This window comes from Trichomycterus rosablanca, chromosome 3, assembly GCF_030014385.1.
Source record: "Trichomycterus rosablanca isolate fTriRos1 chromosome 3, fTriRos1.hap1, whole genome shotgun sequence".
In the NCBI taxonomy this organism is placed as follows: Eukaryota; Metazoa; Chordata; class Actinopteri; order Siluriformes; family Trichomycteridae; genus Trichomycterus; species Trichomycterus rosablanca.
Genome location: NC_085990.1, coordinates 57,099,294 through 57,115,342, shown reverse-complemented (window position 1 = coordinate 57,115,342; position 16,049 = coordinate 57,099,294). Strand labels below are relative to the sequence as shown.

The 16,049-nt window shown below is 42.4% G+C and overlaps 1 protein-coding gene across 1 annotated transcript in view; it reads left to right on the top strand.

Annotated features, from left to right (window-relative positions):
* LOC134310634 (ankyrin-repeat and fibronectin type III domain-containing 1) overlaps positions 1-9,222 on the top strand; it is a 24,919-nt gene extending 15,697 nt beyond the window's left edge. The window contains exons 11-19 of the mRNA XM_062992266.1: positions 1-51; positions 428-643; positions 1,991-2,157; positions 2,385-2,535; positions 2,740-2,905; positions 3,852-4,018; positions 4,110-4,353; positions 5,856-6,316; positions 8,214-9,222. The exon at positions 1-51 is cut by the window's left edge and continues 69 nt beyond it. Coding sequence (XP_062848336.1) covers positions 1-51; positions 428-643; positions 1,991-2,157; positions 2,385-2,535; positions 2,740-2,905; positions 3,852-4,018; positions 4,110-4,353; positions 5,856-6,316; positions 8,214-8,543 — 1,953 coding nt within the window. The 3' untranslated portion in view covers positions 8,544-9,222. The remainder of the gene's footprint in view (positions 52-427; positions 644-1,990; positions 2,158-2,384; positions 2,536-2,739; positions 2,906-3,851; positions 4,019-4,109; positions 4,354-5,855; positions 6,317-8,213) is intronic.
* Positions 9,223-16,049: the final 6,827 nt, after the last annotated feature.

The window sequence follows — 16,049 nt, the reverse complement described above, 5'->3', positions numbered from 1 at the left end:
TGTACTCTACAAAGCCGCCTCAAAATCCTGTCGGCCCTGATACAGCTACAGGTACACACACACACACACATTACACACAGCTACAGATAGAACACACACACACAGGTACAGGTAACACACACAATACACACAGCTACAGATAGAACACATACACACACACACAGGTACAGGTAACATACAAACACTCACACAGCTACAGGTACACACACACACACCATACACACAGCTACAGATAGAACACACACACACACACACACAGGTACAGGTAACACACACACACACAGCTACAGGTAACATACACACACACAGCTACAGGTAACACACACACACACCATACAAACACTCACACAGCTATAGGTAACACACACACACAGGACTGAACCCAGGTCAATTGGGTTTATGTGTGTGTGTGTGTGTGTGTTGCCAGGCTCTGTTAGGTACCCAGGATTTGGGACAGGTGTACTGCGAGCCCCTGTGTGATAAACATGGTAACGCCGTGCTGCTGTTACTGCGGGATCTGGGAGGAAGTTCAGATCTGGAGACTCAGCGCTGGATTAAACTCTCTAAACTTCAACTGCAGCGCAAATCCACCTTCTGCACCGAGGAGCCTACAGCTCTGGATACACTGCTCATCACCCTGCACGTAAGTACCATCACACACTATCACACACAGCAGCACCGAGGAACCTACAGCCCTCGATACACTATGTTTTACGCCTAGTGTTGTTGGATTAAGATATTCTAGGGTTAGGGTTAAGATTAGGGTTAAGGTTAGAGTTTAGGTTGGGGTTAAGATATCCTATGGTCAGGGTTAGGGCTAGGGTTAAGTTATCTGAGGGTAAGGGTTAAGGTATTTTAAGGTCAGGGTTAGGGTTAGGGTAAGGGTTTAAGGGGTTAGGTATCCTATGGGATTAGGGATAAGCTTAGGGTTAAGGTATCCTAAGGTATCCCTATCCAAAGGTTAGGGTTAAGGGGTAGAGTATCCTATGGGGTTAGGGCTAAAGTTAGGGTTAAGATATCCTAGGGCTAGGGTTAAGTTATCTGAGGGTAAAGGTTAAGGTATTTTAAGGTCAGGGTTAAGGTTAGGGCTAGGGTTAAGGTATTTTAGGGTTAGGGTTAAGGTAACCTAGGGTTAAGGTAACCTAGGGTTAAGGTATCCTAGGGTTAAGGTTAGGGTATTTTAAGGTCAGGGTTAGGGCAAGGATTAAGATATCATAGGTTGGGGTTAAGGTTAGGGCTAGGGTTAAGGTATCCTAGGGTTAGGGTTAGGTTTGAGGTATCCTAGGAGTAGTTTTGGGGTTAGGGTATCCTAGGGTTAGGGTTAAGGTTCAGGTTATGGCTAGCGTTAAGGTATCCTAGGGTGGGGTTAAGGCTAGGGTTAAGGGAAACTAGGGTTAGGGTTATGGTTGGAGTTAAAATTAAGGTATTCTAGTGTTATGGTTAGGGTTAAGGTTAAGGATAAGCTTGGGGTTAATATATCCTAAGGTTAAGGGGCAAGATATCCTATGGGGTTAGGGTTAAGGGGTAAGGTATCCTAAGGTTAAGGTTATGGTTCGGGTTAAGGTTATGGATAAGGTATCCGAGGGTAAGGGTTAAGGTATTTTAAGGTTAGGTTTAAGGTTAGGGTTAAGGGGTAAGGTATTCTAAGGTTAGTGTTAAGGTTAGGGATAAGCTTGGGGTTAGGGTTAAGGGGTAAGGCATCCTATGGGGTTAAGGTTAGGGATAGGTTTAAGATTAGGGTTATGAGGAATTCCTAAGGCACTTCCTCCCACCCTCGGACCTCGGATTATTGTCCATGTAGGTGTCCGTCGGTTGTTAGCAAAGCTGAGATTCGAACTCATGAGTTTAAGGTGTCAGCCCTGATGTGCTAGCATGTTTTACTGCTGCGTCAACCAATCACGTTGAATGGTCAGCCACTGACCATGGAATGTGTGTGTGTGTGTATGCGTATGTGTGTGTGTGTGTGTGTGTGTGTGTGTGTGTGTTACAGGAGAAGTTAGCGTATCATAAGCGTAGCAGGAAGCCGCTTCCTCCAGGACTTTATCTGGGTTATATGAAGCTCTGCACTTCAGTGGAACAGATCCGGGTTTTGGTTCCTCAGAAAATCCCTAATGTGTTCTGCCACGTCAAGATCCGTGACAACGGCCACGTCTCCAGGTACCGCAGCATCCCAAGACCCCAGTTTCTTTATTTGGATATATCTAGTGCCAATTCATCCTGAAGATGCTTAGTTGAGGTCAGATCTCTGTGAAGGTCTCTGGACTTCCACCACACCAACACCAAACCTATCTACAACTATCATGAACTTTGTAGTAGGACTTGTGGCTGAGCGGTAAAATTTGTGGTGTAAATAAAATGTGTGTGTGTGTGTGTGTGTGTGTTAGGGAGGAATGGCAGTGGCTACAGTCCCTACAGTCTCTAGAGGACACACAAGAAGTGTTTGCTGATGAGCAAAACGCTGCACATCGCTTCTTACTGGAACTGTGCCACGCCGCCAATGATCTGCTGGGACGCATCAACATCCCTAACAACCAGGTACAGGGTCACCCAGCTCCCAAAACATTCAAACAGGTCACATTTTGGCACATAAATTGTCAAACGTGTGTAGTTTTCGTACCATTTTCACTATTGTTACAGTATTATTGGACCTAGTAAACGACCTTGTGGAACACCACTGCTGAACACATCACCTACAGCTCCACAATCTTCCTCACAATCTTCTTTGTTCCCCTATTCCAGGCCCAGAATTTTCGGCTATATGTCCAGGAAGTGCTAGAGTTTGGTGAGGGCGTGTCCTTCCTGTTGCTCCTCCCACCATGTGAGGACGTATGTACCCCCCCTGGACAAAACAACTTTTCTCCTCGATTTGGATTTTTTACCCTGCCTCTTCAAATCTTTGAGCTGGGTGAGACCCAACACATTACACCTATACCCATCTCCACCAACCCAACCTACCTACCTACCAACTGTACCTACCTACCAACCCTATCAACCTACCTACCAACCAACCCTATCAACCTACCTACCAACCAACCCTATCAACCTACCAATCATATCTACGAACCAACCTACCTACCAACTGTACCTGCCTACCTACTAACCATACCTATATACCAAACTACCAATTAACTTACTAACCACACCTAAGAACCAACCTACCTACCAACCATACCTAACAACCGTACCTACCTACCAACCATACCTATGAACCAACCTACCTACCAACTGTACACACATACCTACTTACTATCCATACCTAATAACCTACCTACCTACCAATCATACCTACCAACCGTACCTACCTACCAACCTACTAATCATACCTAAGAACCAGCCTACCTACCAATCGTACCTAACTACTAACCGTAGCTACTAATCGTACGTACCTACCTACCTACCTACCTACCTACCTACCTACCTACCTACCTACCTACCTACTAACCTACCTACTTACCTACCTACTATCCATACCTAAAAACCAACCTACTTACCTACCACTTGTACCAACTGTACCTACCTACCAACCTACTAACCATAAGTAAGAACCAACCTACTTACCAACCGTACCTACCAACCTACTAACCATACCTAAAAACCAATCTACCTCCCTAACTATCTACCTACCAACCATACTTACCAACCCTACCAAAGAACCAACCTACCTACAAACCGTACCTAAGAACCAACTTACCTACCAATCTATCAACCTACCAACCATAGCTAAGAACCAAACTACCTACCCATCAACCAACATACAACCCTACCTACCTATCTTCCAACCTATGTACCACACTACCAACCTTACCTACCTACCCACCTACCTACCTATCTACCTGTCTCTGTTTCTACAGTTCATTACGGAGCATACTGCCCCAGCTTTATCAGTCAGTACTGTCAGGCGTCTGCAGTTTTGGACCTGGAGTCTCTAGTTACCCAGCAGGCTCTGCGGGAGGCGTTCTCAGAGTCCGAGCTCAACACAGCCAAACAGAAACACCAGAGGATCCAGGAGCTTCTCCAGGTACCACGTTGTATTTAAACATGACCTGAAGCTACATGTTGGAATATCAGTAGGCCACTACAAGCTGCTGTGGTGTTGTGTGTGTGTGCAGCAGGTGGAGGAGGTTTGGAGAGAAGCTCGCTGGATGGTGGAGGTGCTACAATTCGCCCGTTACAAGCAGCAGTGCGTTGGTGTGAATCTGGGATCCATTATCGACTTCATCAAGGAGAATGCCATCGAGAAGAAAGCTTCTACTTCATCCCAACCCGATTATTTACCTTCACCTGTCCCCTCACCTGTCGCATCCCCAGCTCCCTCACCTGCCCCTTCACCTGAAAGTGGTCGCAAATACCCTGGTAAGAACCTCCTGCCTTGTTATGACTCTATTAGGTCTCCTGCCCCCTCACACCTTCATCTGCCCCTTTCACCTGTTCCACTAGGAAACTCCATCCTATAACTTACCCCACTTGATCTCCTGTTGGTCTCCTTTACCTTCACCTATACAGTGCACTATGAAACCTCCATCCCTTTCCTCAACCCATCACTGAATCCGCCAACCACACCCCTGCTCCCTTACTGGGACTCCTGGATCTGCTTCTTTCCACTGATTTTTAACCCCAGTTTATGACCCCTTTCCTGGACTCTTGCTCCCTTATTCCATCTCCCGACCCCTCACTTTGACTCCTAGTAGACTCTAAGCATTTGCTCCTCAGGTCTATGCTCTGCCCTCCATCTTCCATACCCTTACTCTGATTCTGATCTCTCACTATCCTCTCTCTGTGTCCTGACACCGGACAATGTCTTCTGACCTCACGCTTCATCAGCCGGCACTCTTCCTATCAACCACAAACCTTTCCTAAAAACGTCTGTCTCTGGCTAAGGTTAGTGTTAGGGTTAAGGTTAGGGTTGAGGTAAACGTGTTACGCCTAGTGTTGCCAGGTTAAGGTGTCCTAGAGTTAAGATTAAGGTTAGGGTTAAGGTATCCAAGGGAAGGGTTATGGTTAGGATTAAGGTTGAAGTATCCTAGGGTTAAGGTTAGGGTTAGGCCTAATGTAGCCTAGGGTTAGGGCTAAGGTTAAGGTTAAGGTATGCTAGGGTTAGGGCTAAGGTTAAGGTTAAGGTATCCTAGGGTTATGGTTAAGGTTTGGTTAGGGATAAGCTTAGGGTTAAGGTATCCTAAGGTTATTGTTAAGGGTTAAGGTATCAGAGAGTTAAGGTTAAGGTATTTTAAGGTCAGGGTAAAGGTTAAGGTTAGGGTTAAGGTCAGGGTTAAAGTATCTTAGGGTTAGGGTTAAGGTTAGGGTTAAGGTATCCTAGGGTTAATGTTAGGGTTAGGGTATCCTAGTGTGGGGTTAAGATTAGGGTTAAGGGGTAAGGTATTCTAGGGCTTAGTTTAGTGTTAGGGTTAAGCTTAGGGATAAGCTTTGGGTTAAGGTTAACATGTTACACCTAGTGTTGCCAGGTTAAGGTGTCCTAGAGTTAAGGTTAGGTTATTCTAGAGTTTGGCTTAAGGTTAGGGTTGAGGTTAGGGTTAGACTTAATGTAGCCTAGGGTTATGGCTAAGGTTAGGGTTAAGGCGTCCTAGGGTTAAGACTAGGGTTAAGGTATCCTAGGGTTAGGATTAAGGTTAAGGTTGGGGTTAGGGATAGGGTATCCTAGAATTAAGGTTAGGTTACTTTGACTCTTAAGCATTTGCTCCTCAGTCTATGTTCTGCCCTCCATCTTTAATACCCTTACTCTGATTCTGATCTCTTACTGCCCTCTCTCTGTCCTGACACCTGACACCATCTTCTGACCTCTTACTTCCTCACCTAGAACCCCAAACCTTTCCTCACAACATCTGTCTCTGTCTTCCCAGACTCTTTGTCTGATGATGAAGGATCACTGGAGGTCTTCCTCACCCCGGACAGCGATTACAGCTCCAGTCCGCGAGAGCTCGACCTGCTCCCTACATCACACCCACCATCGTACACGCCTCAGCCGGACGTGCTTTGTTCGGGGAGTGTGGTGAGGGCGGGGCCAGAGCTGATCGACAGCGACTTTGTCCTGCCCAGTCGTCAGATCGAGCTGTTGCGCATCACAGAGAAGAAGACGGCACTGTGTGTTCGCACCAGCAGCCTCGAAGCCCCGCCCCCCGTCTCCACCAAAACCCCCAGCGCCTCGCCCTCGAGGATTCGCACCCGTCCCCGACCCGTCCGTGCCCTGTCAGAGGACAGTGGGAGGAAACAGAACTCCACCCACTCCAGAAAGTCCTGCTACTCGACGGTCAGAGTTTACCCACAGTACGACACCGGACTGCCCAAGGAGACCAGCGTCAAGGTAATAAGTGCTGCTATGGACATTCTAGATCTTACTAACAATCTAGAGCTCCACAAAGACCCTACACCGGTCAAGGGGTTTCTAGAAGCTCTATTAAGCTCTACTGCACCTTCTAGAGCCAAACTAACCAGGGACAAATTCTAGAACTCTCACTGTATTTGCTCATTCTAGAAACCACATAGAAACAGGTACAGATTTTAGAAGAGTACTGTAGTTTTCTAGAGCAATACTGAGGTCTGTAAAGTCAAACATGAGGATCGTAAAGTACCGATAGAGGTTTTTGGTTGGTCCCTAGGAAAGAAGTCTTGAACTTTTCTGGAGATTTGAGTACTGACAGTTCTAGACTAGCACTTCTGCGCTGTGAACATTCTAGATCTCAGATAGAATCCAGAGCCCCTTAAAGACCTTACACCTGTCCTGGGGAACATGGTATCACAAATACTCTACAACTGTATGGAGGTTTCTAGAAGCTCTCTTGTGTTTTTTTGTGTTGTACAGGTGTAGGTAATTAAGCTCTACTTCACCTTCTAGAGCCAAACTAAGCTCCACCAAAGATTCTGAAGCCATGGTTCTAAAGCTCGAGTTAGTATTCCAGAGCTGTTCCAGAACTGTATTACAGGGGTAATGATTCTAGAACCACACAAATGATTCTGAAGGTTTTCCTGGGTTTTAGAGTTGTTCTCTTTAATTGTAGAGCCATACTTAAAAAGTACAACTCTAGAACTCCCACTCATTCTAGAAACCACTTATAACCAGGTACAGATTTTAGAAGAGTACTGTAGTTTTCTAGAGCAGTACTGAGGTTTGTAAAGCCAATAGAGGTTTTGATTGGTTCTGAGGAAAGATTCTCTAGCCATTTGGCACAGCCAAGACCCCAGAGTCTAGAAGTGTTCTGGAGATTTGAGCACTGACGGTTCTAGAATTGCAACCTGAGATCTCTAGAACTCCAGCAGTGCACTGTGAATTCTGGACCGTGCCTGCCACTCGCTGTCAGTTCTCTCCGCAGATGCACTGTTCCTACGACTGTATTACAGCTGTACTAAGGTTTGATTCTAGAGCCACACTAATGATTCTGAAGTTGCACCGGGGTTCTAGAGCTGTACTTGTAGATCCACACTGAAAATTCTAGAACTCTCACTGTATTTACTCATTCTAGAAACCACATAGAAACAGGTACATAATTTATAGCAGCATTGTAGTTTTCTAGAGCAATACTGAGGTCTGTAAAGCTAAACTTGAGGATCGTAAAGTACCGATAAAGACTTTTGGTTGGTCCCTAGGAAAGAAGTCTTGAACTTTTCTGGAGATTTGAGTACTGACAGTTCTAGAATAGCACTTATGCGCTGTGAACATTCTAGATCTCAGAAAGAATCCGGAGCTTCTTAAAGACCTTACACCTGTCCTAGGGAACATGGTTCACAAATACTCTACAACTGTATGGAGGTTTCTAGAAGCTCTCTTGTGTTGTAAAGGTGTAAGTAATTAGGCTTTACTGCACCTTCTAGAGCCAAACAAAGATGAACTAAACTCCACCAAAGATTCTGAAGCCGTGGTTCTAAAGCTTGAGTTAGTACTCCAGCGCTGTTCCAGAGAATTCTAGAACTCTCACTGTATTTATTTACTCTAGAAACTACATAGATCCAGGTACAGATTTTAGAGGAGTAGTGTAGTTTTCTAGAGCAGTACTGAGGTTTGTAAAGCCAGACTTGAGGATCGTAAAGTACCGATAGAGGTTTTGATTGGTTCTGAGGAAAGACCTCAGAGTCTTGAACTTTTCTGGAGATCTGAGCACTGACGGTTCTAGAATGGCACTCTGAGATCTCTAGAACCCCAGCAGTGCACCATGAACTCTGGACCCGTTCCTGACTCTCTAACTCGCTGTCGGTTCTCTCCGCAGATGCGCGTGACCGTAAACACCTCGGCCAGGGAGATGGTGCAGCTGGCGGTGCAGGAGATCAACGGAGTCTGCGCCCGTATCCAGAGCGCCGCCCGGCAGTGCGCCTGCCCCGCCCAGGTGTGCCTCTGCGGCACCGAGGTGCGCGTCTACCCACCGGAGCAACTGGACCACTTCGGCCTGGTCCTGCTAACCGAGGGCCGAGAGAAAGGGCTGCAGGACGACTTCTGCCCCCTCACCCTCCAGAACCCGTGGACTCATGGGAAACTGTGTGTACGCTTCAAGCAGTGCTCGCCTCTCGCCCTCCAGCACGGCCGCGCTACCGCCGTGTAGCGCACACACACACACACACACACACACACAGTGTACAGGCTTCATCACGAGAGCTTCTGAACTCGTCCTTCCACTCTGTACATAAAAGACAGCAAGAGAAAGTTTGTGAACCCCTTGAAATGACTTGGTGTGATCTTTGCAGGATGCCCACTTCTAGGAGGACTAGCAGAAGTGTGTTGGTTCTTATGTACTCTCTGAAGCACATAGAGCTTTTGAAGATGAAATCTAGACAAGATACCTATCCAAAACAGCCCCACATGCCCCCTCCACTATGCTTCGGGCTGCAGTAAACGGCAACTTGTGTCAAGTGTATTGGCAGAATTGAATCTAGATGATTGTGGTTGTGATCCCTGTGCTCTTGGTGTGATCTTTGCAGTAAACCCACATAACGAAGTGGGGGCACCACTGCAATCCACACCTTCAACTCCTGGCTCCTCTGGGCTCCTGGTTTGAGCTTCACCTCAGGTCGGTCAAGTCAGTTATGAAATATTTGTACAGCAATAATCCAGGTCCAGAAGCTCCCACGTCTGTGGGTTTTTGCTTAAATCCAGAAGACATGCGGTGGGTAGATTGGCTGCTCTTACTTGCACCTTGGTGTGAGGGAACATGTGATCATTTAGGGCTATTTAGGGCTATTACACGGGTTGGACAAAATAACTGAAACACCTGTCATTTTAGTGTGGGAGGTTTCATGGCTAAATTGGACCAGTCTGGTGGCCAATCTTCATTAATTGCACATTGCACCAGTAAGAGCAGAGTGTGAAGGTTCAATTAGCAGGGTAAGAGCACAGTTTTGCTCAAAATATTGCAATGCACACAACATTATGGGTGACATACCAGAGTTCAAAAGAGGACAAATTGTTGGTGCACGTCTTGCTGGCGCATCTGTGACCAAGACAGCAAGTCTTTGTGATGTATCAAGAGCCACGGTATCCAGGGTAATGTCAGCATACCACCAAGAAGGACAAACCCCATCCAACAGGATTAACTGTGGACGCAAGAGGAAGCTGTCTGAAAGGGATGTTCGGGTGCTAACCCGGATTGTATCCAAAAAACATAAAACCACGGCTGCCCAAATCACGGCAGAATTAAATGTGCACCTCGACTCTCCTGTTTCCACCAGAACTGTCCGTCGGGAGCTCCACAGGGTCGATATACACGGCCGGGCTGCTATAGCCAAACCTTTGGTCACTCGTGCCGATGCCAAACGTCGGTTTCAATGGTGCAAGGAGCGCAAATCTTGGGCTGTGGACAATGTGAAACATGTATTGTTCTCTGATGAGTCCACCTTTACTGTTTTCCCCACATCCGGGAGAGTTACGGTGTGGAGAAGCCCCAAAGAAGCGTACCACCCAGACTGTTGCATGCCCAGAGTGAAGCATGGGGGTGGATCAGTGATGGTTTGGGCTGCCATATCATGGCATTCCCTTGGCCCAATACTTGTGCTAGATGGGCGCGTCACTGCCAAGGACTACCGAACCATTCTGGAGGACCATGTGCATCCAATGGCGGTGCCGTGTATCAGGATGACAATGCACCAATACACACAGCAAGACTGGTGAAAGATTGGTTTGATGAACATGAAAGTGAAGTTGAACATCTCCCATGGCCTGCACAGTCACCAGATCTAAATATTATTGAGCCACTTTGGGGTGTTTTGGAGAAGCGAGTCAGGAAACGTTTTCCTCCACCAGCATCACGTAGTGACCTGGCCACTATCCTGCAAGAAGAATGGCTTAAAATCCCTCTGACCACTGTGCAGGACTTGTATATGTCATTTCCAAGACGAATTGACGCTGTATTGGCCGCAAAAGGAGGCCCTACACCATACTAATAAATTATTGTGGTCTAAAACCAGGTGTTTCAGTTATTTTGTCCAACCCCTGTAGGTGCACTCCTGGTCACTAAGGTCCCATTCTGAGGGGTTCACAAACATTTTCCTTGCCGCTGTATATACGTGTTGTTGACCTGCAGTTTGCACGTGTCGTCATTTGTCCTCACCGTAGCGATGTTCTCCACACCAGTACCACCGAATATCCAGACGCTTCCCGAACGTCCCCACACTGATGTGTGTAGAGCTCACGAAGTTCTAGATCATGACGTGTCTTCATTTCTGCTGTTCAACACTAACGAGGACTCTAGATGTCAAGCAACCTTCACCAAACCTTCTGGAACCTACTGAGGACTGTACAGGACTGAACTGAAGGACTCTGAAGAACTGTGAAGGATCTCAGGATCCTCAGCTTGATTTTAGAACCACGGCGACTGTAAGCTTGTATAAAGAGACCACCAAGGATCTGGGAGCCACAATAACGATTCTAGAGCTGGTTAGGATTTTATAAATATATATATACATGCTCTGGGGTTTCTAGAACCGTTCTGGAAGCTGTACAGCTTTTTTAGAACAGCTTTGAGAATTTCAAAATCAAAAAACGACAATCCAAAGCTGCACTGACGGTCTTTAGGTAACATGAATCTGAGGAATTCTAGAAGCGTGCAGATGATTCTAGAAATGTGCTCAGGATTCTAGAACCATGTCAGGAGCTCTAGATTGACAGGTTCAAAGCCATACCGAGGGTTCTAGGTCTGCGTTGAGGGCTTTAGAACCTGCACAGTGATTCTAGAGCAGCACTCTGGATGTTAGAACCTCTCTGACAACATTGAGACCCGTTGATTAGAACCTGGCACTGTTTCCTCAGCCGATTGGCTGTGAGTCTGTAGGGGAGGGATGATGGCTGAGCGGGGTTCCTCAGGCTTCTAGAACCATGTCAGGAGCTCAATAGTGAAAAGTTGAAAGCCACACTGAGGGTTCTAGGTCTGTGCTGAGGGATTTAGAACCTGCACAGTGATTCTAGAGCAGCACTCTGGATGTTAGAACTTCTCTGGAAACGTTGAGACCTGTAGGGGGAGGGACAATGGCTGAGTGGGGTTCCTCAGGCTTCTAGAACCATGTCAGGAGCTCTAGATTGACAGGTTCAAAGCCATACTGAGGGCACAATGATTCTAGAGCAGCACTCTGGATGTTAGAACCTCTCTGGAAACGTTGAGACCCGTTGATTAGAACCTGCTGCTGTTTCTTCAGCCGATTGGCTGTGAGTCTGTAGGGGGAGGGATGATGGCTGGTGTGAGTGCACCCTCTGCTGGCAGGTCCAGGTGCCTACAGGGGGGATGGCTGATCACTGATGGCAGGGCGTGGCTCTTCGACCCTAGTAGGTAAAAAGAAGCGGTCGGCGGTTGTGCGCCTGTCGGAGGGGGAGCCATGTAATCACAATGTAATCATGCATCAGCCAATCAGAGACAGAGATTCAGTCAACGGCTGTGAGTCATAGATCTGCTGTAGCAAGCACTAGATGCTAAAGGGCCTTGATTAAGGGCCCACCAGTGGCAAATTGGCAGTTGTGAGGCTTCTGATGTGAGATAACTAGTCCAGTACCAGCGGTTACTGACCCGTTACCATGATGATCTGCAGCTGTAATTGTGTTTGATCCTAAACCCCTCATGAGACCCACCATCAAAAGAACAAACTCTTCTCCAGAAATGAAGGACCTCCTGTAGGACCTCCTGAACAACCTCAGAGTTCCTCAGTAGAAGAACTGCACCCTGGATCAGAGAGATCTTTCATATCTTCCATGTACTGTGTTATACTGTATATGTATGTATGTGATCAGAGAGAGCAGAGATGAGAAGTGAGCTATAATCAATGCTAGCTGCTGTCAGAACGTAGCGGTGGTGAAGAATCAGTTCAGGATTTTTCTGGAATCATGAACTCTGGTGTACAGTAAAGTTTTACACTGGAGACTTAACACTGACTGCTGCTCGTCTTTATTATTATGATTATTATTCATAATATTGTTATTATTATTATTATTGTCATTATTACTATCATTATTATTATTATTTATATTATTAATATTACTGTCAATATTATTATTTTTATTTATATTATTATTATTATTATTACTATTATTATTATTGTTATTATTATTATTATCATTAATATCATTATTATTACTATTATTATTATTATTTATATTATTATTATTATTATCATTATTTAATTTTTTATAAAAATAAGTATTGTTATTATTATTATTATTATTATTATTTATATTATTATTATTTATATTATTATTATTTATATTATTATTATTATTTTAATATCATTATTAGTATTATTACTATTAGTATTTGTATAATTATTATTAATAATACATTGTTTATATTATTTGTATTATTATTAATATCATTATTATTATAATAATTATTGTAAATATTGTCATTATCATTATTATTATTTAATATTATTATTATTATCATAATTATTATTGCTATCAAAATTAATGTTATTATTATTTCCTTAAATAAGTGTGTATATAAGTATGTGGACACTTCAAATATGTAGATTATAATATTTAATATTCTTAATATATTGTATTAAGTATTGATGTGTCCATATATTTAAAACGTCTCTTGAAACTACAATTATAATCTATAAGTATAAACAGACACTCAAGGGCTGGTGTTCTACTGGCTGTTGTTCCACCTCCAAGCATTAGGAGGCTCTGGTCACCTCCACCCAAGTATCTGAAAGGAAAGACGGAGGCATGATGGAGTCTGGAACTACCTGAAGCAGGTGGAGTGAAGAGTGGAGGAGTCTCAGTGCCTGATGTGAGTTCTATAATCCACTTCATTCTGAGTGGAACCAGAATCTGTTTCACCTCTCAGGAACCTTCAGTGTGGAAGGAACCTCACGTGACCTGCAGTGATAAAGTCGCACCATCACCTGATTTGCTTACTACTCTTCTCCTGGGGTGGAGCTGTTTGAGAATGATTGGTGTATTGTAAAGATGATTGAGCATATTTTTATAATTATGTGTGTATATTTTTGAAGATTGGTGTATTATGTTTATAATTGGGTTTATATTGATGAAGATTGGTGTATTATGTTGATAATTGGGTTTATATTGATGAAGATTGGTGTATTATGTTGATAATTGGGTTTATATTGATGAAGATTGGTGTATTATATTGATAATTGGGTTTATATTGATGAAGATTGGTGTGTTTTGTTGATAATTGGGTTTATATTGATGAAGATTGGTGTATTTTGTTGATAATTGGGTTTATATTGATGAAGATTGGTGTATTATGTTGATAATTGGGTTTATATTGATGAAGATTGGTGTATTATGTTGATAATTGGGTTTATATTGATGAAGATTGGTGTATTATATTGATAATTGGGTTTATATTGATGAAGATTGGTGTGTTTTGTTGATAATTGGTGTATTTTGTTGATAGTTGGGTTTATATTGATGAAGATTGGTGTATTATGTTGATAATTGGGTTTATATTGATGAAGATTGGTGTATTTTGGTGATAATTGGGTTTATATTGATGATATTTTGTGTATTTTGTTAATAATTGGGTTTATATTGATGAAGATTGTGTATTATGTTGATAATTGGGTTTATATTGATGAAGATTGGTGTATTTTGGTGATAATTGGGTTTATATTGATGATATTTGGTGTATTTTGTTAATAATTGGGTTTATATTGATGAAGATTGTGTATTATGTTGATAATTGGGTTCATATTGATGAAGATTGGTGTATTATGTTGATAATTGGGTTTATATTGATGAAGATTGGTGTATTATGTTTATAGTTGGGTTTATATTGATGAAGATTGGTGTATATTGATGATATTTGGTGTATTTTGGTGATAGTTGGGTTTATATTGATGATATTTGGTGTATTTTGGTGATAATTGGGTTTATATTGATGATATTTGGTGTATTTTGTTGATAGTTGGGTTTATATTGATGAAGATTGGTGTATTTTGGTGATAATTGGGTTTATATTGATGATATTTGGTGTATTTTGTTAATAATTGGGTTTATATTGATGAAGATTGGTGTATTTTGGTGATAATTGGGTTTATATTGATGATATTTGGTGTATTTTGTTAATAATTGGGTTTATATTGATGATATTTGGTGTATTTTGGTGATAATTGGGTTGATATTGATGATATTTGGTGTATTTTGTTGATAGTTGGCTTTATATTGATGAAGATTGGTGTATTTTGGTGATAATTGGGTTTATATTAGGGCTGTCGAAGTTAACGCGATAATAACGCATTAACGCGACCTCAATTTAACGCGATTAAAAAAATTCGTGCCATTAACGCAAATTCTAGTTCATGTTGACACTTGACTGGTAGAACAAACGTTTTAATGTCGGACTTGCCACCGTTTTTCATTTGCGGTTTGTTAACATAATGTAACCGATCGTCGTAGTGATGCACTTGCATAATAAAGAAATAAATACAGGCTATATTCACAAGTTGTCGGGAGCAGAACACTTTATTACACTTAATTAACTTCTTCTTCTGTAACGAATACCGGAAAGCTGAGTCGAGCACGTTAGTTCATGAACTATGGAAGCCCCAAAGGGTCAAAACACACTCACTTCGTGTAGAAACGTCCATCAAACCATCGTCACGATACAACCACAGACAAGTCTGATACAATAACTACGCCTTATCCCACCTAAAGCACCGCTGATCTACAATGTTTGCTGATGGAGAAATTCTAACCTACAATCTGACATTTACTGCCTAGTATGTGAGTGAATAAAACTCCCTTACAGTTTTCTCTTGTCCCAGCAGTTTTTAACATAAGTACATTTAGCATAAAATGTGTTCACCATTTTAATTGTAACATTTCACTTAAAAATCCTTGTTTTCTATAACATTTACACAGATTTTTTTTTAATGCGATTAATCGCGATTAACTATATGAAATTCTGAGATTAATCGCGATTAAAAATTTTAATCGTTTGACAGCCCTAGTTTATATTGATGAAGATTGGTGTATTTTGGTGATAATTGGGTTTATATTGATGATATTTGGTGTATTTTGGTGATAATTGGGTTTATATTGATGATATTTGGTGTATTTTGGTGATAATTGGGTTTATATTGATGAAGATTGGTGTATTTTGGTGATAATTGGGTTTATATTGATGAAGATTGGTGTATTATGTTGATAGATGGGTTTATATTGATGAAGATTGGTGTATTTTGGTGATAATTGGGTTTATATTGATGATATTTGGTGTATTTTGGTGATAATTGGGTTTATATTGATGAAGATTGGTGTATTATGTTGATAGTTGGGTTTATATTGATGAAGATTGGTGTATTTTGGTGATAATTGGGTTTATATTGATGATATTTGGTGTATTTTGGTGATAATTGGGTTTATATTGATGATATTTGGTGTATTTTGTTAATAATTGTGTTTATATTGATGAAGATTGTGTGTTATGTTGATAATTGGGTTTATATTGATGAAGATTGGTGTATTATGTTGATAATTGGGTTTATATTGATGATATTTGGTGTATTTTGTTAATAATTGTGTTTATATTGATGAAGATTGTGTATTATGTTGATAATTGGGTTTATATTGATGAAGATTGGTGTGTTATGTTGATAAT